A 22,106-nucleotide genomic window follows, 5' to 3' on the forward strand; every position below is an offset into this window, starting at 1 on the left:
ACAAGGGAAAACATCAAGTAAGAGAATCCACACAAAGCTTAATTTGTCCATTGGAGTTTTGTTGAAGTTGATTTCAGAGTAGACATATCCTTTGATCCTCATTCTTTCAGTGAGACTTGGTTTATTTCTATTAAAATCCCCAAAAATATTCCCAGACACCCCCAATACATCTAACACAGATGTATGGAACTGCCTCACACAATCAGGTCTCAGAATGATAAATTCAAGTAAAGTGCTAAAAAACAGAACACACAGCCTTTTCATTTAAGGCCATTTCCAGCGCTTGACGATCAGAGTGATGCGTTCAGAGCGGGCGAACAGACAGGGTCAGTCCATTTCCAGGCAGTGGGACGATGTAGCGTTCCATCCTGAAGAGTCGCAGCAGCAGGTCTGGGCCGTCCTGGGGCCAGCGGTACAGCTTTGTGCTCTGGAGCCAACTGGGGACATGTATCTGCAACACAGGAAACACAGGTCTAATTCTCCAAGTGACGACACCATGAGAAGTTCTGCCCAACGTACCATGGAGGCTCCGGGGAACAGCACTGGCACCAGCCGGAAGTTCAGACATCCCTGCTGGATGAACTCATTTTGGATCTACAATGAGGCATCATAATGGCAATTTAAAATCAACCGATTGTGTGACCAAAAAGGGAGACAAAAGTGCCCCAGACCAATGTTCAGCACAAATACTGAGGCCTCAAACTACATACAACCACAAACCAGATGGTGCTAGTGGCCACTGGTAGTAAATGGTTAAACCTTTGCATACATTACTTCTATGAGGATTCAAACAATAACTGAAATTCTTACTCTTGAATCTAAATCAATTGAAGTGCTCAATGAACAGCATAAATATGTATTTTGTCTACATGCTTTCATAAACTGCTCACTCACTTATAATTTAAATGTTGTTACATAAAGGTGGAATTACATTTTGATACATAATATTTAAAATCTCATATGTATCAAAATTGAATTCCACCTTTTAGAATTTGACCAGACACAGATTTACGGCATGTTTTATTGCTAAAGGTTTCAACGCACTTTTTAATTAGAATAGATGTTGGTGTAATCCCTCATTCGTCCAGGCGTGTTCCATAGTAGAAAAAGCTTCAGTTGTAGTCATCTGGACTCAGTTAGAAAAAATAGACATTTCGACTCTCATCCAAGACTCATTGTCAATAAAAGAATTTAGATCGAGAACTCCGATATTTATACTATTCTGTGGTAAGTCCAGCCCATTGGGAGGAGCCTTCCTGAAGAGGAAAGAGTTGTTTGTTTCAACAGAAACTTACCCTCTTGGTATCTACCGAGCCTATTCAACCCTTTAATGGGCTATTAGTCTCCCCTTTGTCTTTGTGAGACCCTAATGTACTCCAAATGTCCTGGTACTGGTCCTCTACCTCTCCAGGGGTTCAGAATACCATTGTAGACTACAGGAAGATTGAACCTTAGACCTCCGTTTCTGTTTAAAGAAGGTTTTTCTTTTTTAACAAAAATAGCTTCCTTGACTCCTCTTTCAAACCATCTTTTCTCCCTGCTTAAAACCTTCACCTCACCGTCTTCAAACGAGTGATTAGAGGCTTCAAGATGGAGATGCACGGCGCTCTGAGGTCCTGAACTTGTATTTCTTCTGTGCTGATAGAGCCTCTTGTGTAGAGGCTGTTTAGTCTCACCTATGTAACGTTCTTTACAACTTTCTTCACTGCATTGGATCGAATAAACTACATTGCTCTGTTTTTGAGTCGGCAACTTGTCCTTAGGATGAACCAGTGTTTCCTGGTTTAAAATAAACAGGGACATCGTGTTGTCTAAAAATTCTCTGCAGTTTTTCCGACAGGCCAGACACATAAGGGATAGAGACACCCTTCCTTCTCTGTTCAGTTTCCCTTTTGTCCTGCTTCTTGGTTCTCTTCACTCTGTTGAGGGCCCAAGCGGGGTAACCACAGGCTGAGAGGGCATTTCGGACATGTTTTTCCTCTTTCTTCTTGCCCTCTGAGCTGGTGGGCACACCTTGAGCTGTTGTAAGGTTCTGATCACACCCAGCTTGTGCTGTAGTGGGTGGTTGGAACCAAAGAGCAGATACTGGTCCGTGTGTGTAGGTTTCCTATATACTTCTATTTGGAGTTCCCCGTCCTCTCCTCTGATCGTGGAACAAGCAAGAAAGGCCAAGCAATTCTCCTTAGCGTCTTCTCTTGTAAACCTGATATGTGGGTCCACTGCATTGATGTGCTCTGAGAAGGTTTCCAACTCTTGTTTCTTGATTGATTGCTGGAAACCTTCTCAGAGCACATCAATGCAGTGGATTAACAGAGCTGGGTGTGATCAGAACCTTACAACACAGAGCTCAAGGTGTGCCCACAGAATAGTATAAATATCGGAGTTCTCGACCTAAATTCTTTTATTGACAATGACTCTTGGATGAGAGTCGAAATGTCTATTTTTTCTAACTGAGTCCAGATGACTACAACTGAAGCTTTTTCTACAATTAGAATAGATCACATACCTGAGCTGATATTGTTTAATAAGGAATAACACATATCCAAATATCTTCATTAGAAAAGAAAAGCACAGCACACAACTGTATTGAAGAGATTCTTTATGTCACTGCACAAAAGCTGTTTGGAGGAGCCGGCTGCAGCGCACCCACCTGCCCGTCTGTTAGTGCAGCGCGCCCACCTGCTCGTCCGTTTGTGCAGCGCGCCCACCTGCCCGTCCGTTTGTGCAGCGCGCCCACCTGCCCGTCCGTTTGTGCAGCGCGCCCACCTGCCCGTCCGTTTGTGCAGCGCGCCCACCTGCCCGTCCGTTTGTGCAGCGCGCCCACCTGCCCGCCTGTTATTGCAGCGCGCCCTCACCTGCTTGTGCAGCGCGCCCTCACCTGCTTGTGCAGCGCGCCCTCACCTGCTTGTGCAGCGCGCCCTCACCTGCTTGTGCAGCGCGCGCTCACCTGTTTGTGCAGCGCGCCCTCACCTGTTTGTGCAGCGCGCCCTCACCTGCTTGTGCAGCGCCCTCACCTGTTTGTGCAGCGCGCCCTCACCTGCTTGTGCAGCGCCCTCACCTGTTTGTGCAGCGCGCCCTCACCTGCTTGTGCAGCGCCCTCACCTGCTTGTGCAGCGCCCTCACCTGCTTGTGCAGCGCCCTCACCTGTTTGTGCAGCGCCCTCACCTGTTTGTGAATGTACTTGGTGTGCAGACAGTGCTCGTCAGGCCCATGCCCCTCCACGTCCTCCTTGTACTGAGGGCTGATGACCACAATGATCAACACGGATTTCTGTGTAAAAAGTTAGTGATGTTACAATGACGTAACTACAGCACTATGTCATTTATGGGCTTTGCTTTCTGCTATTTTTCTCTGTTGCTTCTTTTCTGTTAAAACTATCAAATTGAGTGGACTCCAAACATACACTTACATCATTCAGGAAGCGGTCCATCCATTTAGTGGTGTCCATGCTTCTGATTGGGCTGTCAAAGATGTCGATCTGTAGTACAGAGGCAGAATAGTTGTGTTCTTAGTGTGTCTGTGCTTAGCTTTGTGGATGTGGGTCATCGCAGGGGTTTCCTACTGACCGCTGGTTGGAATCCGTTGGCAAGGAGGAACTTGGTGAAGGGAATCATGTCTTTGGCCGTGTCAACAGAGTACGTAATGAAAACTGTCTCTGGAAGAACATAACGTTTTGTTGGTCCAGCCTACTCTGTTGCTCCTCTGTTCCAGAAGTGGACTACTACTGTACATATGTGTATAATATGTGAATAGCATGAGCGTTCTGCTTGGAACTCACTGCACTCTTCAGGGAGGTTGATGGTTCTCCTGATCTGGCCTGGGTCCACAGGAAGAGGGCAAGGATCACAGTAGACCTCCCTCATGACCCCACTGGTGACCTGCGGACTGCTCTGTGGGACCTGACTAAGAGGCAACAGCAGTGTTTTTACAGTGTAAAGAGATGATTCTCCTCCATGTAATGTACTAATAGAATCATTTAGCAATAAAAACACACTCACAACACATAAGTGCAAAGTAAAAGAAGCATACAGTAACTGAGCCACTTTTTAGGTCATGCAGCACAAGAAACCTTAAAGTTTGTCTGTTTAAATCTAAATGATTATCACATACTAGAAAGATATGTAAGGAAATGTGCTAGAGAGAATGGATGAAATTGAATTAAGACTTTGACTACATTTTGTTAATAGTGTCATAAGTATTACTATACATAGTATTAGTGACAACAATAAAATCTTAGAGCGCAACTATAGCAACACTAACATTTGATTAACACAAGACTCACACATCTCATGGCAACATAACAATATGAACAAAAGGGAAATGTGAACATATCCATGCAGTTTGGGTTATTTGACTTTTGAGTGATGAGTTTAGAAAAAGGAACTTTTGAAAGTAGCAAAGTCGTTACTTAAGAGACAACTCGGTTCACTGCAGACAGATACAGTGAAGACCACACTAAGAGGTTTTATACAAAGTTTGTTCAATCTCATGTTTCACTTGAAAATCTCACATTCCAAATGTTTTACTGTGAAAGTGGATGTAAACTGGAAAAACACACCTGGCAGGAGCAGGCTGTGGAAGCCGGCGGGGACACTGCGTACCACCTGAACACAGTAGTTTAACATACATATTGAGAATAAAGAAATATTTTATCACCCCCGTATATTCATGAGTAAATGATGGCAGATACCAATGGTTTCATAATGACCTTCTAGTCCACACCGTGGGCCCACAGCAGCGGGGACAGACTCCAAACAAAAGGGTTTTGTCAGTGGGACTTACCCGGAGCAGGAGCATCAGGAAAACATTGTGCCAGGGACATCTCAGATCTCAAGGGGCCGGGGGCTTCGAGGCTCCCCTCTGGAGAGGGCAGCAGGTGCCGGGGGTCATAGAGCGGTTCTTTCCAGATGGGGAGTCTGGGGAACTCAGAGGCCAAAGCTCTGAGGGGCTCTTGTGTGTGCATCTCAGCCATGTCCTGGTTCTCATCCATCTCCACTGGGATACTAGGGTGAGGAATGAACTGCTCATCTTCAGAGCACCTCCTCGTGCCTGTAGCAGTGGCTCCCAACATGCTGTGAAGGACAGATTGCATGTTGTTCAGCAGTTTTTATCTCCAGAAACGCTCTGGTCCACTGTTGTTGAGACGCACACTCCATAATAAATTATTTCCATCTTTTTAAATTTGCAAATTGCTGTGTCTCTGGTTACAGGACATACAAATTTCCTTATTTTCACAATAATTACGTTTTGGGGAAATTGACGTGTTCTTTATTGTACGGTATCAAGACATAAAGTTACAAATAATAAGAACATTGGCTTAACAAACAGAAGTCAAGTCTGCAAGAGTAGATTATAGCACATTTGTATTATAAGATAAAGCAACAAAACATTTAGTATCTGCCAATAGTGACCACGTTTGTGTTTGAATAGACACGAAACAGTCTAAACAACAGCGGGAGCGTGAAAGTGTCAAAAGTAAAAGAAAAGCGCAGAAAAGCTGTAGAGGTCAAACAAAGTGGCTTCGTGATTAGTCTGATCACTGACACTGAACTGGAATATTCACCTGCGGCTAGAAGTGACAATAGGTCTTCTTTTGTTCGAAAGTCTTACCTTCCGGAGGCTCCGCGGCTAAAGGGACACAGCCCAAACCTGTTCTGTCCCAACAGGAAATGATCCCGTCCCAAGTTCCATATCCACCGCGCGCGCCTCGCATTATGCAAATAAATCAATAGTCTGCACAATATTAACGATTATCAATCCTTTTTATTCACAGAGCAACTATTTGCATTTTTAATGAGAAATGAAAGACTTCCAATGAAATAGATTATGTTTTAGTACAAAACGGGCCACTTTTTAATGATCATCCTCATTGCAATTCTACTTTACACCACTTTGGGGCGGAATAGTAGAATATAAGCCATTATAATATTATAATATAAAGAGCCATGGTAATGATACAGTAGTCCTCTGGTTTGCTGCCTATAGAAGAGTATACAGCAAAGATTTAAGAGAGAATGTTGTTGTGAATGTGTTTTTTTTATGTTCCCTGGGGTTAGATATAGTTCAGGTCATTGTAGTTCAGTGAGTTTTAGCTGAGTTAACACCACGCTGACGTTGCCAGTAGGAGGCGCTCTGCGCTGGGCCACAGAGAACATCTTCATGGTGCTGTAGGTGAGCACAGACACGTGTCGTCGGGCCTTGGCAGAGCAGGTCAGCGTGCTCACCATCTCCCTGCGGAACCGCCGACTCACCATGCAGTACAGCAGGAAGTTTGTGGTGGAGTTCAGGTTCTGCAGCATGTTGGCCACGTCCCCGGCCACGTTGATGGGGATGCTGTAGTCGTTGCGGTCAAAGTCTTCTTCGTTGTACATAGTTCTGAGGATGCAATAAGTGACAAAACGAGGCAGGCTGAGGACCACAAAGGTGACGGACACAGTGCCGAGCAGCAGCAGAGTCCTCCGGAGCACCCCCCGGCTACGGCCCTGCATCACCCGCCGCTCCTCTTTGCTGAAGAGGTTACTGGCCCTGGACAGGTGGTACCCGATCAGGTAGTTGAAAATGATGACCAGCACAATGGGCGCTCCTCCAGACAGAAAAGTAGTTATCCACACAATAACAGTGCTGTAGGTGGCATCCCGATAGTGGCACCTGAGCGATGACGCATTCACCCCGTCTGCTGTGAAGTTCACCGTGGACACAATATTTATCCACCCCAAAGGTATAGAGACCAGGTGTGATGCCAGGACGATGCCCATGCACATCAGCTTGGTGAGGCCGGCTGTGGAGAAGTGCTGTTTAGCACGGGTGCTGCGGAGGACCAAGAAGCGCTCAATGGTGAAGACCACCACGATCCACGACGAGCTGTAGAGGGAGCCATACTGCAGGAAGCCCAGGATGGCACACCAGGGGTGGGAGTGCCAGAAGGGCAGCGGCACCCAGAAGGAAAGGGTCAAGTCGATAAGGATGACCCAGACCAGGTAGAAGATGTCTACGATGGCCAAGCAGCTCAAGTACACCATGGCCGACTCAGACATGCCACACTTATGGAAGCGGATCATGTAGAACGTGAAGAGATTGGCTAGAAAGAAAAAGACAAACACACAACATGAAAACTGGTATTATTGAAGCTGAAATGTTCAAGGTGTGATGCCTCATTTGCACTGAATGAAGCCACATTACTGCAGCATCATAGCCTTTTCCAATGATATGTCTTTTGTCAAACGCCTGGGCCTGGGTTAGAGCATCCAGAATTGGGCAGATTTTTTCCTTAAAAAATAACTTCAGAACAAAATCTTTCAAATAAATGTACAGTGCAGAAGTCAGCCTTTACTTATAGGAGCTATAGCCCGTGCGGCTCACTCCCTTCACAGTGTAGCATTAAACTTGTCAATCACTTTGAAGACAAACGTGATGCCACCAGGCCAAGTAACAGATCAGATCTCGTGGTAAGAATTCATGTTTTACAAGGTAATAAAATGAAAATATAGAAACACTTGCAATTGAAAATGCAAGATGTTTAATGTCATACTGTGAAATATTGCAGCTTTAAAAAAACAAAAAAACAAGCCTAAGCAGAGGATCAGACTGACCTGGAATTCCCAGCGAGCAGAGCAAAGGGTAGTAGACCTTCTGCACTGTCACCAATGCAGACATCATCTTTCCTCAGCCCCCCAGAGCGCTCATCATCAGGACATGTCAAACCATCTACAGAAACATCAGAGGAGCAAACACACATGTTCACATTTTATACTTACTGATTATATCCACAAAATTATAATCAGTTCTAGTTGTCATGACCCCTTATTCACCATCGAAGAAAAGGTGTAGTCATTTGGACAGTGTTGACTAAAACTGAATCTTTTTCTGTTCAAAAACAACTTCAATTCAATTGTTTAAGTATGTTGAATAATCTGTTTTTAGGAATAAACACAGAAATGAATTAGTGATGTAATATACTTTCCATGTTGCAGCTGCTGAATAGATGGTTCCTGCTCCTGAGGCTGGAGGTTGTGTCTTCTCTCCACTCAGTTCAGAGATAAGGACCAGGTCACATGATCACCATCATCTGACTGCCTGGGATTTGGTTATCACTTCGCCAGCTTCAACAACTCTTTACGATTACATTTCTCTCATTCGTGTCTAATGCATATTTTTTATCATATTCATTACATTTGCATCAACAAAGAGTAAATATACCACTGCCTTTCAGCAAAGCAGCCCTTCTCTCATGTCTGACTATAAGTTTGAGTAATTATATGTTTAATTTTTAGAGTACTATCATTACAAGAGCCAGACTACTTATTTAATTTGCATGTGACCCTAAAATTGAATATTATCAATGGACCCACCAGGGACCAGGGCTCTCAGAATCTGACCCTGGGGTGGGGTCTAATGGGAAACTTAATGATGATGAGTGTCATTTGTGAGGATCAGTTTGGAGCTGCGCTGTAGCTTGGGATGCTGCTCCTCACAGCATTTTCTCACAGAGGAAACAGTTTGTTTGCTGCACATCGATTTGTCCGAAGGATGGTGGAGACTTTCCACACCGGATGACACTGATAAGAACTGACTGTTTGCATGAGGTAGTAAAAGAAAAGATAAGAGGGGCAGGAGTGCGCAATGCCCAAGGTGCATCATCTAGGCTTGTAAAAAAGGTCAATACTGTGGCTTGGAGATTTGTTGTTGCTGTTTAAAAAAGGTCAATGAATTGTATTTGTTAGAAGGTTAGGAACATCATTAATAATGTGTAATGTAATAGCACAATTGTATTTCTGCACAGTTGCCGACAGAACAGCCAAGGAATGAGTAACTGAGTAACTAAACCCAGCAGCCATAAATCACCCACTTTCTCCACGAGTTTTTTTAATTTTATTTTGTCAGTACAGGCCAAGTTCTTCAACCGGGGTTCTAGCCACAGGTTCTAGAGTCTTAAAACAAAGGGCTGAAATTACGGTGGTAACCAGCTCCAGAAAGCATACCACTGGAAGCTCTGTGTTTGTCAATGGGGGATGGTTTAGGGACGTTCATCTACCCGGTGGAAAGACCCTAGACCAGCACCACATTCATACATCCACCTGGTTTAGGTCCAGGAGGAACAAGCATCTGTCACAATCCAAGTGTCCAATTCCACAGAACAGCCAGTATCTTTATCCACAACTGGTGCTTACACTAAAGGAGGCGCTGTACAGACTGAATGGGGAAGTATTTTAGCCCATGTCTTCTTTCATCCACAGGCAGAGGACAGCAGCCTTCATCCAGTGGGTACCCCCCAAAAGACACCCAGCAGCTTCCTTCTGCTTTAGATTTAGGATCTCCAAGTCTTGTCACAGAGGGGGGAATGGGGCGTAGAAGTACTGGGTCACTGAGGGAGGAGGGGGGAAGGAGGAGTGGGCCATGTGCGTCTCTACACAAATATTTCCTTTCTACATGAGGGTGTTTGTGGAGGACACAGAGTGTGCTTTGTGCCCTCAGAGCTCTGTTTTGACCCCGCCCCTGGCCCCTCGTCCTGAGACCCTCTTCTGGAACTCCACAGACCACCTCACATCAGAGATGCTGCTGCATTTCTCTGTGGTGCTCCTCATCCTTTCTCAAAAGGTAAGAACATTTTATTCATTTGCTGAGATTGTACTAAAGTAATGGAGGAAAATGTGATATGTTGTGTTAAGACCACAACATCTGTGTGAATCTGGCAGACTATGAAGGCTTAATCACTTGTGAATGGACCTGCTATTTTCACACACTCCCCATAACTCACTCCATAAAGCTGGCACACAGGCTCCAGATTTTTGGCATAACCTCACGTGCCTCTACAGCACAGATTTTGACTTGAGTTGTAACTTTTTCAAGCAATCAAAATCGGTGTACAAGCCCAAATTGTTGTTCCAGACAAGGCTTCTAATCACACAATGAGTAATTATCAGTACCCTCTCTTTGACTAGAATTGTATTAGAGAAGCTGCAGCTTCATGTTGCCTGTCCTGTTTAAGCTGTACTGTGATAGTGGACCGCATCACACTTTCCCATATCAAGTTTATCAAGCCTTAGATCACTAACTTAATGTGGAAAATCACTTAAGCAGGATTTATAAAGAATCAAGGTCGTTTCTGTTAATAAGAATAATTATATGTCTACTATGTATCACAAGTACTCCCTATATCAGTGAACCTAAATCTATGTATTATTCCAATTCTATGTCTATGTCATGTTTTCCATCTGTTTCATGTGTATTTATCGGTGTGTGGCAGCCTGTGAGTCAGAGGAAATATGTTGTATATTTCCTACAGGACAAATAAAGTAATCTTGATCTTGAAGTGTATGTTATACCATGGCCTATGTGTTCCTCAGGGTTTTTGCAGAACGACCAACAATGGGCCATATGTGTCAGGTCGGGACGATCGGGTGGAGCGGCGTCAGTTCTGCCAGTGGCCCTGTAAATGTGCCCCACGAGCACCGTGTGCCCCAGGCGTCAGCTCAGTGCTGGATGGATGTGGCTGCTGTAAGAGCTGCGCTCGTCAGATTGGAGATGGTTGTAACGAGAGGGACGTGTGCGACCCCCATAAGGGCATGTACTGCGACTTCTCCCGGGACAAGCCCAAATACGAAGTTGGTCTGTGTGCTTGTAAGTATTGTAGAGGGTACAAGTATAGCTGAACAAGCACATCCCATAGTCTTGTTCACACGTCACCCAAACACATTTAGAAATAAATCAATTATTAAAGTCTTTGTGTACTAGTCAAGCCATTCAATTTAGGTGGTTTTAAGTTTAAAAAGATTCAAACCGTGCTGCCCGTGGTCGAGTGGTTATGGCACAGCACACGTATGCAGGCTCCAAGTGCAGTACAGTGTACAGTAGTGAGTTTGAATCCTGACTCTGACAGTTTACTGCATGTCCTCCCTTCTCTCTCATCCCCATTTCACACTGTCCTTTCCTGTCTAATAAAGAAAAAGATTCAAACCTTCAGAGAACATTTGAACTTAAGAATTGTTGAGTAGGCCTAGAAAACAAGTTGGATGTATGAATCTATGTAAAAGCGTAAACGGAAAGAATAACAAACAACTACAAAACGTATGTAAGAATCTTTATATATGGAGCTGAGGAAATTCCTCTCAAAAACAATGCGCTGAACCATAATGTGATGAAAGTCTCAAAATGAGAAAGAAAATTAGGCAGGAGTCAGACCTTAAAGATACCTCACTGCATAAAAATGTGTGCTCCCTAAGATATGATGGCTGTGGGTTGTGACCTGAATGGAGTCCACTATGAAAACGGAGAGGCCTTCCAGCCGACCCCCCGCTACAAGTGCACGTGCATCGGTGGCGCCATCGGCTGCACTCCCGTCTTCATCCAAAAGCCCAGTGCTCTTTTACCCGCCTCTTTGATGGCTCGTGTCCCAGCAAGACCCCGGAATCCTCCCAGTCCTAAAAAGCACCAGCAGGACACTACCTACATGTCAGGTGAGTGCGAACTATAGCCCTCGTGCGATCTTCAGTCTGAATGAGCCACAGGCGTGTGTAGTGTAACACCATCTCCCTCCACAACATGAAGAAGGGTTTTTGTCCCTGTTGTTGTGTTTTATGTTTTAATCCACACACTATCTTTGAGGGTAATATGGTAGGGTTAAAAGCATCATATGCCTGGGTAATAATAAAATGATGCAGGCTGCAGAGTTTTAAAGAAGCTGCAGTTTTTGGAGGGATTCGAAGACCAAAGAGGAGAGAGTAATTGATCCGGGAGGTGACGAGATTGTGGACGAGTATGGCTGTGGTGTGAGGAGTGAGAGATGAGCAGAGACAAGAGATGTTACAGTGGTAAAAGTAAGCAGAACAGAGGATGTTATTGATGTGGGAGAATATACTGGCAGATATGGCCAAAGTTATGCACCCTCTTCCAACAACTTTGAATAAACTATAAAAAAATAAAAGCTTTTATTTAAATCCGCTCAAATCTTATGCTGTAGGATTTAAACTACAGCATTTAAAAAAGCTTGCTTAGACTTTTCACAGCTTCTTAGTAGTATATAGTTGTACAGTAGATGGTCTGACATTGTTATCATCCCAGCACAATTATCAAACATACTCAAATCCATCAAAAACATGATGTGATTCTTTTATGTTTTTCACACATTCTGAGGTGTTTGGGTCACTTACCTTTGCTGGCAAGTCATGCAGGCACACTGAAAAATGTACAAATGTAAATAAAATAGTGTGAGGAACACGTGTTGAATATGGGATCATGAGGAAAGATCAGATGGATTTGTAAGTCCGGTTTGGATGCTATGGTGATGACACTTGCCTTTAACTGTAACACTGAAAGCTTACAGGGATCCTCCTTTAGTCTGGAAGAAGAACTGCCTGGTCCAGAGCACATCATGGAGCCCCTGCTCCAAGAGCTGTGGTTTGGGCATCTCTGTGAGGATCAACAACAACAACAGCAAGTGTGAGATGAGGAAGGAGCGACAGCTGTGCCTGCTGCGGCCCTGCGACAAGAACATCCTCAAAAGTATCAAGGTGAGTTCCCAAAGTCAGAGTTGTGACTACTATGTTCAGACAAACAAGTAAAAGGGCTTTCTTTTCAGCCAAAATCTAAACTAGTTGCGTAAATACTACATTAATCTTTGAAATGTTTTCGGCCTTATAAAAGTATAGCACAATCTCTTCTATAGGAAAAGTTCATAAGAAGAGAATCATTAATTTGAATGGTGTATAGAGGACATGAACTGGGCAAATAACTATAAATATTTTTTGTGACTTATTTTACTGGATAGGTTCCAAATGGAAAGACATGTCGGCCCAAATTCCAGGCAAAAAAGGCTGAGAAGCTGACACTGTCTGGTTGCACGACCACCAGGAAGTTAAGGCCCATGTACTGCGGCGTGTGCACAGACAAGCGCTGCTGTGTTCCCAACAAGTCACGCATGATTCAAGTCAGCTTTTTGTGCAAGGATGGCTCCAGCACACGGTGGAAGATGCAGTGGATCACGTCCTGTGTGTGTCAGAAGACGTGCAGTGAGCCAGGAAACATGTTCTCAGAGCTGCTCCTGCTCTGAGCACTCGAGATCACTGCTTAACATCTATGAGATGAACACAACTGAAGCTGAACACGATGAGATGAACACAACTGAAGCTTAACACGATGACATGAGCACAACTGAAGCTTAACACGATGAGATGAACACAACTGAAGCTTAACACCATGACATGAGCACAACTGAAGCTGAACACGATGACATGAGCACAACTGAAGCTTAACACGATGACATGAGCACAACTGAAGCTTAACACGATGAGATGAACACAACTGAAGCTTAACACGATGACATGAGCACAACTGAAGCTTAACACGATGACATGAGCACAACTGAAGCTGAACATGATGAGATGAACACAACTGAAGCTTAACACGATGACATGAGCACAACTGAAGCTTAACACGATGACATGAGCACAACTGAAGCTTAACACGATGACATGAGCACAACTGAAGCTTAACACGATGAGATGAACACAACTGAAGCTTAACACGATGACATGAGCACAACTGAAGCTTAACACGATGACATAAGCACAACTGAAGCTGAACACGATGAGATGAACACAACTGAAGCTTAACACGATGACATGAGCACAACTGAAGCTTAACACGATGACATGAGCACAACTGAAGCTGAACACGATGACATCTTCATCCATGGCTCTGCAAACCCTGAAACACATTTTCATCTATAGAGGATAATAAATACTGAATATTGTCGAGATTTATCATGACTTTATACACCCTGTGTATAAAGAATATTTTTATAAGCAGCATTTCAAATTATCCATCCACCTTTTTTCTCAACTGTATGGAAAAATCTATTTGTGAAAAATATTAGGTTTAAAATGACAACACTGCTCCTTTTCACAATATTTATTAAAAACATTTTGAATTGATGTGTTCTGGTGTTTATAGTCACTCCAAAAAGAGAATACCAAAGCCCAAAGTGATGGGAAGGTTAAGAGTTATAAAAGGTCCAAGCTGCCAGGAAGGAGTCTTATATTATGGACCAAAAAGAAGGGACAACAACAGTTAAGATGGTTTAAGTAGTGTGGAGGACAGAGTTAAAAGCACAAACAAAAGTAGCAGAATACAGCAGGAGTCATGTGGCAATAGTGAGCCGAGGAGCATGAGGCACTACTTTGTCTTTGGTGATGTCTAGCTCTTGGTATTCTGCGATGAGTGAGCTCAGAGAGGACACGGCTTCTGAGAAGGTGCTCTGCTCCAGACCCTCCACATGCAGGTAGTGATGAAGATGAGCCTTTATAACAGAGGAAATACCACATTAGAGCAACAATAGACCACAACTATTGTAGTAGTACTACAAGTTGTGTACAAAAGTATTAAGAAAGCATAGTGTAGTCTGTCCCGTACCTTCTTCTTGTAGAGCTTCATGAAGCGCTCTTTGAGTCTGCTGAAGGTGAATTTGAGGCATGTGTTGTTGGCCAGAGCCAGCAGGGAGTGTGCATGTCCAACAGGGGGCACAGAACACAGTCCCGCTTTCCAGCCGTCCAGGTTCCACCAGACGAAGGGCAATGTGGGCCTCAGTCTGTCGAGCAGCCAATGAACACCATATTATAATATGCTGTTGTAAAATATTTTTTATAAATTCTTAGCAGAAATAATCTTTTTCCTTGTCCATCCTTCTATCTCTTTCCTCTTATCCTGGGCCGGGTCGTGGGGGCAGCAGTCTAAGCAGGGCCTTGCACAATTCCTCGCTCGGCAAACTCCTTCGCAATCGCCTCAAATCCCGCCTCAAATACCACCTAAAATACGCCTCAAATACCCCCCCGATTACGGTACAAACCCTCTATTTTAGCCTGAATTGATTTGCCCGTATACTGATTAGTTCACAAACTTCTTCCACTGAGAATTTTCGGCTCTTTTGACTGCCATTTCGCTCCACTTTTTTATCCCGGAAATGTGGCCTATTGATTACGTTCAGGTCGGATCAGGAGACCTGACCGTTCAAACTGAAGTCGCATTCTAAAAGTACAAATACATATCGGATTTATTTCCACATACGAAAGTGGCAGATTTAAAAAAAAAAAATCTGAATTGTGCTGTTCACACTGTCTTGGAAAAATTGGATACAGGTCACATATTTGACCTGCAGTGTGAACGTAGTCATAGTCCCTAGAGGAGCTTGGAGTAGAGCAGCGGCCTCCCATGTGACTGAGCTCTTCACCGATGAGAATGAAATGGGGGAAGAGAGAGAAGGGAGGACATGCAGTAAATAGTCGGGAATCAAACTCACGGCACTGCGGCCAGCTGCACATGGAGCCTGGCATACGTGTGCTGTGTCTTAACCCCTCGATCACCGGGGAGTGAGAACTCCTCATCCTATCTCTAAGGGAGCGCCCAGCCACCCTGTGGAGGAAACTCATTTCGACCGCTTGTATCCGCGATCTTGTCCTTTCGGTCATTACCCAAAGCTTATGACCATAGGTGAGGGTAGGAACCTAGATTGACCGGTAAATCGAGAGCTTTGTCTTTTGACTCAGCTCCTTCACCACAACAGTCCGAACATGAACAACCCTGACATACTTAAACTCCTCCACTTGAGGCAAGGACTCCCCACCAGCCTGAAGCCCCCTTTTTGCACCCCTTTCCCTTGTATTTATCAAAAATACTCAATTCAGGACAGAATTGATTGTCTTGTTTTATCCTGTTTCCTCGCTACACCCCCATCATGTGTGACTGTGAGCATTTAGGTGACCTCTCGGACCTCTGGATGTTCCTCTGCAGATCCGACACTCCCACGTCTCCCCGCAGCAGAAGGGCACAGGCCAGGTACAGACTCCGCCTGGGCTCAGCTTCAATCAACTGCTGCTCTTTACTGAAGGCATCACTGAACATCTGGTCCAGCCTAGGACACAAAAGCATGGTTCTCTACAAATGAACATGCCGAGTGCAGCTCTGCATTTTTAAAAAGAAACAGCAGTAGTGTAAGCAAAACTTTCTAAAATATTAGTATGTTTTGGTTACAATTATTTCACATGATGACATTAAAATACTTTTTTAAATGACTCCAACAGTTTGAGAATAGTGGCAGTAGAAGACTGCCACTACTGGTCACGTTTGATGAAATGATAGAGCTCTACTGTAAGTGCAGCAGCAGCATCTGAGGTCTGAGCAGAGGCAGATGGAGGCCACAGGTGAATGTGAGCCTTGTGCGACAGGGCGGTGCTGAGTAAATACAGCACAGTGAGAGCCTTTCAGAGGCCACGGGCCAAAAGGCAGCATTATATGCACAGAATAAGGCCTTTTGATGTTTCATCATTTTTATAATAAATTATATGCATAAAGCAAATCCAATTTGAGGAAATTTGAATTCCCAGAAAGCCCCAGAGTAATTCAAGCAAGTTTTGCTTCTGTCCACATAGTGAGTCCAGAATGTTGTAAATCATCTTGTTTTCTCTATAAATAAATACACATAGTTTTTGTTGGGACCCTAACTTACAAGCAGAACAGAACTAGGATGGTTAGGTAGTAGACTTTACTTCAACACAAGCGTATACTCTTTTCAATCAGAACAGTAAAAGGGAGTGCACGGTTCAGGAACACTTCACATTACAAGGCTAGATTGACCTCTATGTTTATATGTTTGCATTCTCTGAACATTTAAGCACATTTGACACCCAGTAGTTGTAAAACTCACCAACGTAATATGAAAGCATACACATGTTAAGATTACTGGATAGTATTTGGTTATATACTTCACCAAACACGTTTCTGTATAGTTACTAACTAATTAAAATAGCTATTTAGAAATATTAGATATCTGCTAAAAAAATGTAAATAAGTAGAAAGTTGAAATGTTCGTTAGGTCTGCAACATGGATCTAAAATCAGATGCCAACTTGATTATCAGCATCATTATTAATTGTATATATTAGTGGCCACTTCATGGACTTGCAGCAGAAATGGCCATGTGGTCTAATAATTCAAATCACTACTGTAAATTTATTGTAGTGCTTAAAATGAGTCAAGCAGTAAATTAAGGCAAATAATATTATATTGGTTGCTCTAATCTGTCACTCATCTCATTAGTCAGAACAAATCTTGCAGTAGAAGAAAGGAGCGTGCATGCTCAAGGGTCTTGTACTGAACACATTACATTAAGTGTTATGCAGCTGTAAACTAACATCCGGCACAAGACATTTATTGTGTTTATTTCATCATAATTTCAATCAAATTTGTCTTTTTGCGCATCTTTTGAGCTGCTGAGGTTCCATATCGACATACATATATATAGATAGCCTTTGGAGCACCAGTGTAGAGTTGTGCTGACCTCCTGGGGGGAATGTTCACATCTGCCAGGCTGTAGAGGGGCGTGAGACTGGGGACCAGGTAATGCAGTCGTGGGAAGGGCACCAGGTTCATTGGAATCTCGTTCAGATCCATGTTGAGTGAGCCCGGGAAACGCGCAGAGCTGAAAAACACACAGCAAATGTTTATGTATTATTTGTCCGGGAGATACAGACTTTTTAAACCGCCCTTGTTGTGCTCAAAACTCGATACACACACAGACCATTGCAGGAAGAAAAACATTTATATTGTTATCATATTGACCCCGTAACAAAGACGTTCTATAAAGTGACATGACCAATTCTAACCTGGTCATATGTAGCAGAAGGTTGGCCACAATGTTGTTCATGGCGTCAAAGGGCTTCTCACCCGTCGACAGCCCCCCGCAGCCTGAAATGACCGAGCTGTCCATTCTCACGCCTGCTTTTCCACTGCCGTGTCTGATTCTGTTCACTATATTCACCAGAGACTTGTAGGAGAAATGAGAGAATTGAGAGGGGCTGAGTGCAGTGTTAGGGATGTAAATGTCATTATATTTTATTCTCTAGGTTTCAGAAAGACATTTTATTATCAATACCTCAATTATAACATTTATGATTGTAGTACTTTTGATACCACAATGGATCAATGGAAATCAAATGTATGCATTAAACACAAAGAATCTACCACAATGATTTTAAGCACTCCCATTAGACAGCAGAATGATGACAACCTTGGATATTAGTAAGGAAATCTGTTATTAAGCAGGACATTATTGAACCGATTTAAAAAAGACTGTCACATTTTTGTATTTGACTTTAATTAAGAGAGGGTTGGACTACACCTGGTATAAATATAAGAGTGTGATACAGCGCTGTGATGGGAAAACCGACCTGGTTCTCCACAGGCAGGACACAGTTGGCATGCTCGCTCAGCTCCCTCATGGCCAGGACACTGTTGTAGGGAGAGGTGACCACGTCGTCAGCCTCCGACGGGTAAACAGACGTGACTATTCGACACACTTCTGGAAACTCATCCTCCAGAAGGCGTAAGACCCTGGTACCGAGGCCCGAGCCCGTTCCTGAAAGTAATCATTTAAACTTAATCCTGATGTTCTTTTTCTGTATTTATGGGACATTGGTCTTACCTCCTCCCATTGAGTGGATGAGGAAAAAGCACTGCAGACAGTCGCATTGCTCTGCCGCCTTTCTGAGCTGGTCTACAATCTGTTCCCTGTATGCAGAGCCGTAGGTCATGTAGCCCACTGCCCTGTACAAACAAGACCTCTCATATTAGAAAAGGGTGTATAAATGAGACTAGTTTAGCTCCGACAGCCTGTCCCGTCACATCCTCACCAGTTGTTGCCAGAGCCAGACACATCTGTGAGGAGCTGTGTGCTGTCAAACACGTCCCTGAGTGGCCCCTGCAGGATCTGATTGACCACGCCCTCCTCCATATCCACCAGCACGGCCTGGACATACCACTGCCAACTTTGTACTCGTTTCATTCACTTTATAAGGTCCTTTTTAATTGAGTTGATTGAATTTGATTGAGCCCTAGTGGGGTTCTCTTGGGGACTTACCCTGGCCTTCAGCTGATGGATTTTCTCACCGACACTTGTTCTACAGCTCCGCCTGAAAAAACGCCACGACAGAAACAGTTTAAACATCTAAAAAAGGATTAGGATCAGAACTACAGACCAACCAGGCAGGCCATTTACCTGGAATCCACATTTCGGAAAAAACTGCTTATAGCCTCATCATATTGTCCCTTCTGTACAAGCAAATTAAGGTTAGTGTCTGACTAAATATACTAAATCCACATGAAAAGTGCTGTCTTTTTACCACGAGTCCATTCATTTATTACAAATATGTGATTCTAAACTTCTGCTTGTAATCTTACTGTACTGTAATGATCTCATTGCTTTATATTTTTATATTTTATAAAAACATGAAGAAATATCGTTTAAAACCAACATCAGCAAGACAAACATAAGATCTTACTTTGTTGACATGGGCGTGTTCTCTCAAGGCCAAATCCCAGAATCTGTAGCCGACCTGGTTTCCACACTGTCCCACTGCAACATACATATTATACATAATGTATAACCGTGTAACAGGATGCAACTGTGTGTGTGTCTGCTTTTTAATGACTGAAAGAAGCATAGCTGCCCAGATTAATGTTGTGTATCATGATAAATATGTAAAGAATGGCAATAGGTGAACCATTAGAAAATGAATAACAAAAATCATAATAAGAATAAGCAGTGCACTCACCCTGGACAACGACAGACTGCGTCATGTTTTCTTCTTCTTCTTCTTTGGTGTTTGCTGTTATAATCCAAGTGTTACATTACCGAAATACTTTATTCTTTAGACTTCATTCTTTAGCCTTTATTTTTTAGTTCAAAGCCCACTTAACTCACGTTCCTGCGTCATGTCAGCGCCATAATAATACTGATACCCTGGCAGAAGCAGAAGCGCGGGCAGAAGGATGGGACTGTGTTGTTACCATGTGTTGTTTGTTTACTCTTTAAACAAAAAGTTTTCTTCCGCAAACTTCTTCTTCTTCTTCTTCTTCTTCTGACTTTCGGCAGGCTGATGATGTCATAGCGTAATGCTGCCCCCTCTGATTTGTGTTGAAGTTTAACGTTAACTGATTATTATTAATAGATCAATGTATACTTTCTGCAAACTTCTCCACGCTTAGGAAAGTATTGAACATATATTTGTAGAACATCGTCTAGAACAGGAATGTAGAGTCTGGTCCAATTTACACGATTATTTGATAGGGATATTTGGGGAAAACATTGCATACATTATAAAATGGAGTGGAAAAAGTGCCCTCTTAGTATAATTTTAAGATGACAGCCCATGGCACCAGACACAGATAAAACAATAATCTGCTAAACAAAAAATAAAATTGACATTGACTTAGAATATAAAACGGACAAAAAACTAACTTTGTTGACTACTGTTGGTACTGAGAGAAAAAATTGCTTTGTTTTTTCTTTATAATCATGTCTTAACTTCATTGTGCAGCTTTTCTGATCTGATCTACTGCACTACAGCGCCCTCTGGTGACACTTCAGAAACTTACACCAAAAACAAGATAGTGTATACAGAAAATGAATAGAAATGAAAAAGTGGCATTAACATTCCCACAAAATCTCACAGATCCTTGATTTATATTACTTAAATAAAATTGACACAGAGTATGAACATGAAAATAACCATGAAACCTGAGTCTTCTTCAAGCAAAACAATAATCTTATGTATCGGTCGATCAAGGGAAGTTATCTTGGTTGTAAATTTACCATTTTTATCATGGGTGCTTTCACTAACCAAAAGTCTAACCTTCTTCACTGTATTATCTGCCTCTGGGTCGACATGTGTGACTTTGACTAGCTTCCATTCATTGCGTGGTGCCAGATCTGATTGTAGAAGCACTACATCATTAACCTTCACATCTCTTTCGTGTGTATTCACATTTTTGTTTTGTTTGCAAGATGAGCAAATATTCTTTTCACCAACGAATCCAAAACTCGTTGGTCAAATATTGTACCCTTCTCCATCTCTTTTGAAGGTACAGGTCTTCTTTCATAAACCGTCCTGTAGAGGTTGAACAGTGGTTGACTTCATAGTTAGAATGTGGTTAGGCGTTGATGGTTCAGGGCCTGTTGGATCATTCAGATGTTGGACAGAATGTGGTCTGCTGTTGATAATCGCCATAGCTTTTTTCAAGAAGGTTCTTAAGGATGTACTGTAGAGTCTCTTTCCTGACTGGTCTAGCTAAAAGCACTCTATGGATGGTCCTTATCTGTCTTTTCCACACTTCGCCCTTGTGACTTGCTGACTGGGGATTCATGAGAAATTCACATCCAAGTATCTTCTTCTGATTCTCATCTTGTCAAGGTTGAGAATTCTCTCTGGGCACAAACAGAATTGGTTCCTTTATCACATCTTAGTTGTCAAACATTTCGTCTTATAGAAATAAATGCCTGCAAAGCATTGATGAATGAGTCTGTACTTGACTCGTCTACTACTTTGATTTGTATGGCTCATGAACATAAATAAAGTTAATATGATATTAATATAATATCTCTTTCACATAAATCCGCCGATAATAAGAAAACAGGCAAGAACAAAGACTCGTCGCATTCCATTCCATGGAATGGCTCGAGCCAATAATAAATATACCTGCAAGCGGCAATGATCGGCCCTCGCCACGCTGCCGCCACGCCGCACAACAGCACAAGAGGAGGGGGCGCTAACGTGCCCCAATTTTCCTTTTATTACACCTACTGCTGAATCTGTGATGCTATTGCGTCTTCTCCCCCTTGCCTTACATATAAAGGAAGAAGGTTGGGGCTACACCGCACAGAGACCGTGACTCTTGGAATACATTTTTTATAACTTTTGATGATCCACCCCTGAAGATGAGTCTCACCAAATGTCAGGTTAATCGGGCTAATGCTCAAAGAGGAGTTCGTAAAAGATTTGGCCATTTTCCCATTTGAATAACATGGGAGGAAATAAAGAAATAAACTAACATAAACTATACATTTTCGGAAAGTGCTCGTGCGTCATGCTGTGGGTCCCTTGTCACTGACGGGTACTTTCATTTCAATTTTGAGTGGGCTCAGCCCACTTTGTGTTTTTGGCCCTCTATACAGTAATAATGTTCAAGTTTTGCATTACATGCTTATATGCACGGAACGTGCATGAGTTGGGGAACGTATTCGTGAGGTACTTAGCGGAAACGTTTCTGTTGTGTGTTTGTATT

At 43.0% G+C, this 22,106-nt stretch overlaps 4 protein-coding genes across 4 annotated transcripts; 1 reads left to right on the forward strand and 3 right to left on the reverse strand.

The window, feature by feature from the left end:
* Positions 1–38: 38 nt before the first annotated feature.
* Positions 39–5,715, reverse strand: traf3ip2a (TRAF3 interacting protein 2a). Its single transcript, XM_072444249.1, has 9 exons — positions 5,611–5,715; positions 4,783–5,072; positions 4,559–4,604; positions 3,779–3,903; positions 3,567–3,655; positions 3,410–3,478; positions 3,166–3,270; positions 520–594; positions 39–451 (listed from the first exon to the last, which is right to left on the reverse strand). The coding sequence occupies exons 2-9, from the start codon at positions 5,069–5,071 to the stop codon at positions 305–307; spliced, it is 945 nt and encodes a 314-aa protein (XP_072300350.1). The 5' UTR covers position 5,072; positions 5,611–5,715; the 3' UTR covers positions 39–304.
* A 353-nt stretch (positions 5,716–6,068) lies between these two features.
* Positions 6,069–7,693, reverse strand: LOC140363766 (probable G-protein coupled receptor 139). The gene is made up of 2 exons (XM_072450317.1): positions 7,590–7,693; positions 6,069–7,078 (listed from the first exon to the last, which is right to left on the reverse strand). Exons 1-2 carry the CDS (start codon positions 7,654–7,656, stop codon positions 6,069–6,071), a joined length of 1,077 nt encoding a protein of 358 aa, XP_072306418.1. The 5' UTR covers positions 7,657–7,693.
* A 1,659-nt stretch (positions 7,694–9,352) lies between these two features.
* ccn6 (cellular communication network factor 6) lies at positions 9,353–13,531 on the forward strand. Its single transcript, XM_072444224.1, has 6 exons — positions 9,353–9,594; positions 10,344–10,617; positions 11,220–11,453; positions 12,313–12,506; positions 12,764–13,069; positions 13,101–13,531. Exons 1-5 carry the CDS (start codon positions 9,394–9,396, stop codon positions 13,043–13,045), a joined length of 1,185 nt encoding a protein of 394 aa, XP_072300325.1. The 5' UTR covers positions 9,353–9,393; the 3' UTR covers positions 13,046–13,069; positions 13,101–13,531.
* A 358-nt stretch (positions 13,532–13,889) lies between these two features.
* Positions 13,890–19,681, reverse strand: tube1 (tubulin, epsilon 1). Its single transcript, XM_072444174.1, has 12 exons — positions 19,598–19,681; positions 19,325–19,398; positions 19,042–19,094; positions 18,904–18,955; positions 18,677–18,792; positions 18,469–18,590; positions 18,215–18,402; positions 17,651–17,811; positions 17,326–17,466; positions 15,761–15,901; positions 14,407–14,581; positions 13,890–14,293 (listed from the first exon to the last, which is right to left on the reverse strand). The coding sequence occupies exons 1-12, from the start codon at positions 19,620–19,622 to the stop codon at positions 14,135–14,137; spliced, it is 1,407 nt and encodes a 468-aa protein (XP_072300275.1). The 5' UTR covers positions 19,623–19,681; the 3' UTR covers positions 13,890–14,134.
* Between the last annotated feature and the right edge of the window lie 2,425 nt (positions 19,682–22,106).

This window comes from Eucyclogobius newberryi, unplaced genomic scaffold (genome assembly GCF_026437365.1).
Source record: "Eucyclogobius newberryi isolate DKJ021-1_F unplaced genomic scaffold, fEucNew1.0.hap1 SCAF_1, whole genome shotgun sequence".
NCBI classification, from domain to species: Eukaryota; Metazoa; Chordata; class Actinopteri; order Gobiiformes; family Gobiidae; genus Eucyclogobius; species Eucyclogobius newberryi.

Bases quoted from the DNA above. Each gene is read 5' to 3' on its own strand.
- tube1 (XM_072444174.1), bottom strand. From the start codon at position 19,622: ATGACGCAGTCTGTCGTTGTCCAGG. The intron at 19,399-19,597 runs GTGAGTGCACTG...TGTATGTTGCAG, and splicing joins GCAGTCTGTCGTTGTCCAGG to TGGGACAGTGTGGAAACCAG. The intron at 17,812-18,214 runs GTCGGTTTTCCC...TTCTCCTACAAG, and splicing joins TCCTGCCTGTGGAGAACCAG to TCTCTGGTGAATATAGTGAA.
- ccn6 (XM_072444224.1), top strand. From the start codon at position 9,394: ATGTGCGTCTCTACACAAATATTTCCTTTCTACATGAGGGTGTTTGTG. The intron at 9,595-10,343 runs GTAAGAACATTT...TGTGTTCCTCAG, and splicing joins TCCTCATCCTTTCTCAAAAG to GGTTTTTGCAGAACGACCAA. The intron at 11,454-12,312 runs GTGAGTGCGAAC...TAACACTGAAAG, and splicing joins GGACACTACCTACATGTCAG to CTTACAGGGATCCTCCTTTA.
- traf3ip2a (XM_072444249.1), bottom strand. From the start codon at position 5,071: ATGTTGGGAGCCACTGCTACAGGCACGAGGAGGTGCTCTGAAGATGAG. The intron at 595-3,165 runs GTGAGGGCGCTG...GCCTCATTGTAG, and splicing joins CCAAGTACATTCACAAACAG to ATCCAAAATGAGTTCATCCA. The intron at 452-519 runs GTACGTTGGGCA...CCTGTGTTGCAG, and splicing joins TGTTCCCCGGAGCCTCCATG to ATACATGTCCCCAGTTGGCT.
- LOC140363766 (XM_072450317.1), bottom strand. From the start codon at position 7,656: ATGATGTCTGCATTGGTGACAGTGCAGAAGGTCTACTACCCTTTGCTC. The intron at 7,079-7,589 runs GTCAGTCTGATC...TTTTCTTTCTAG, and splicing joins CTGCTCGCTGGGAATTCCAG to CCAATCTCTTCACGTTCTAC.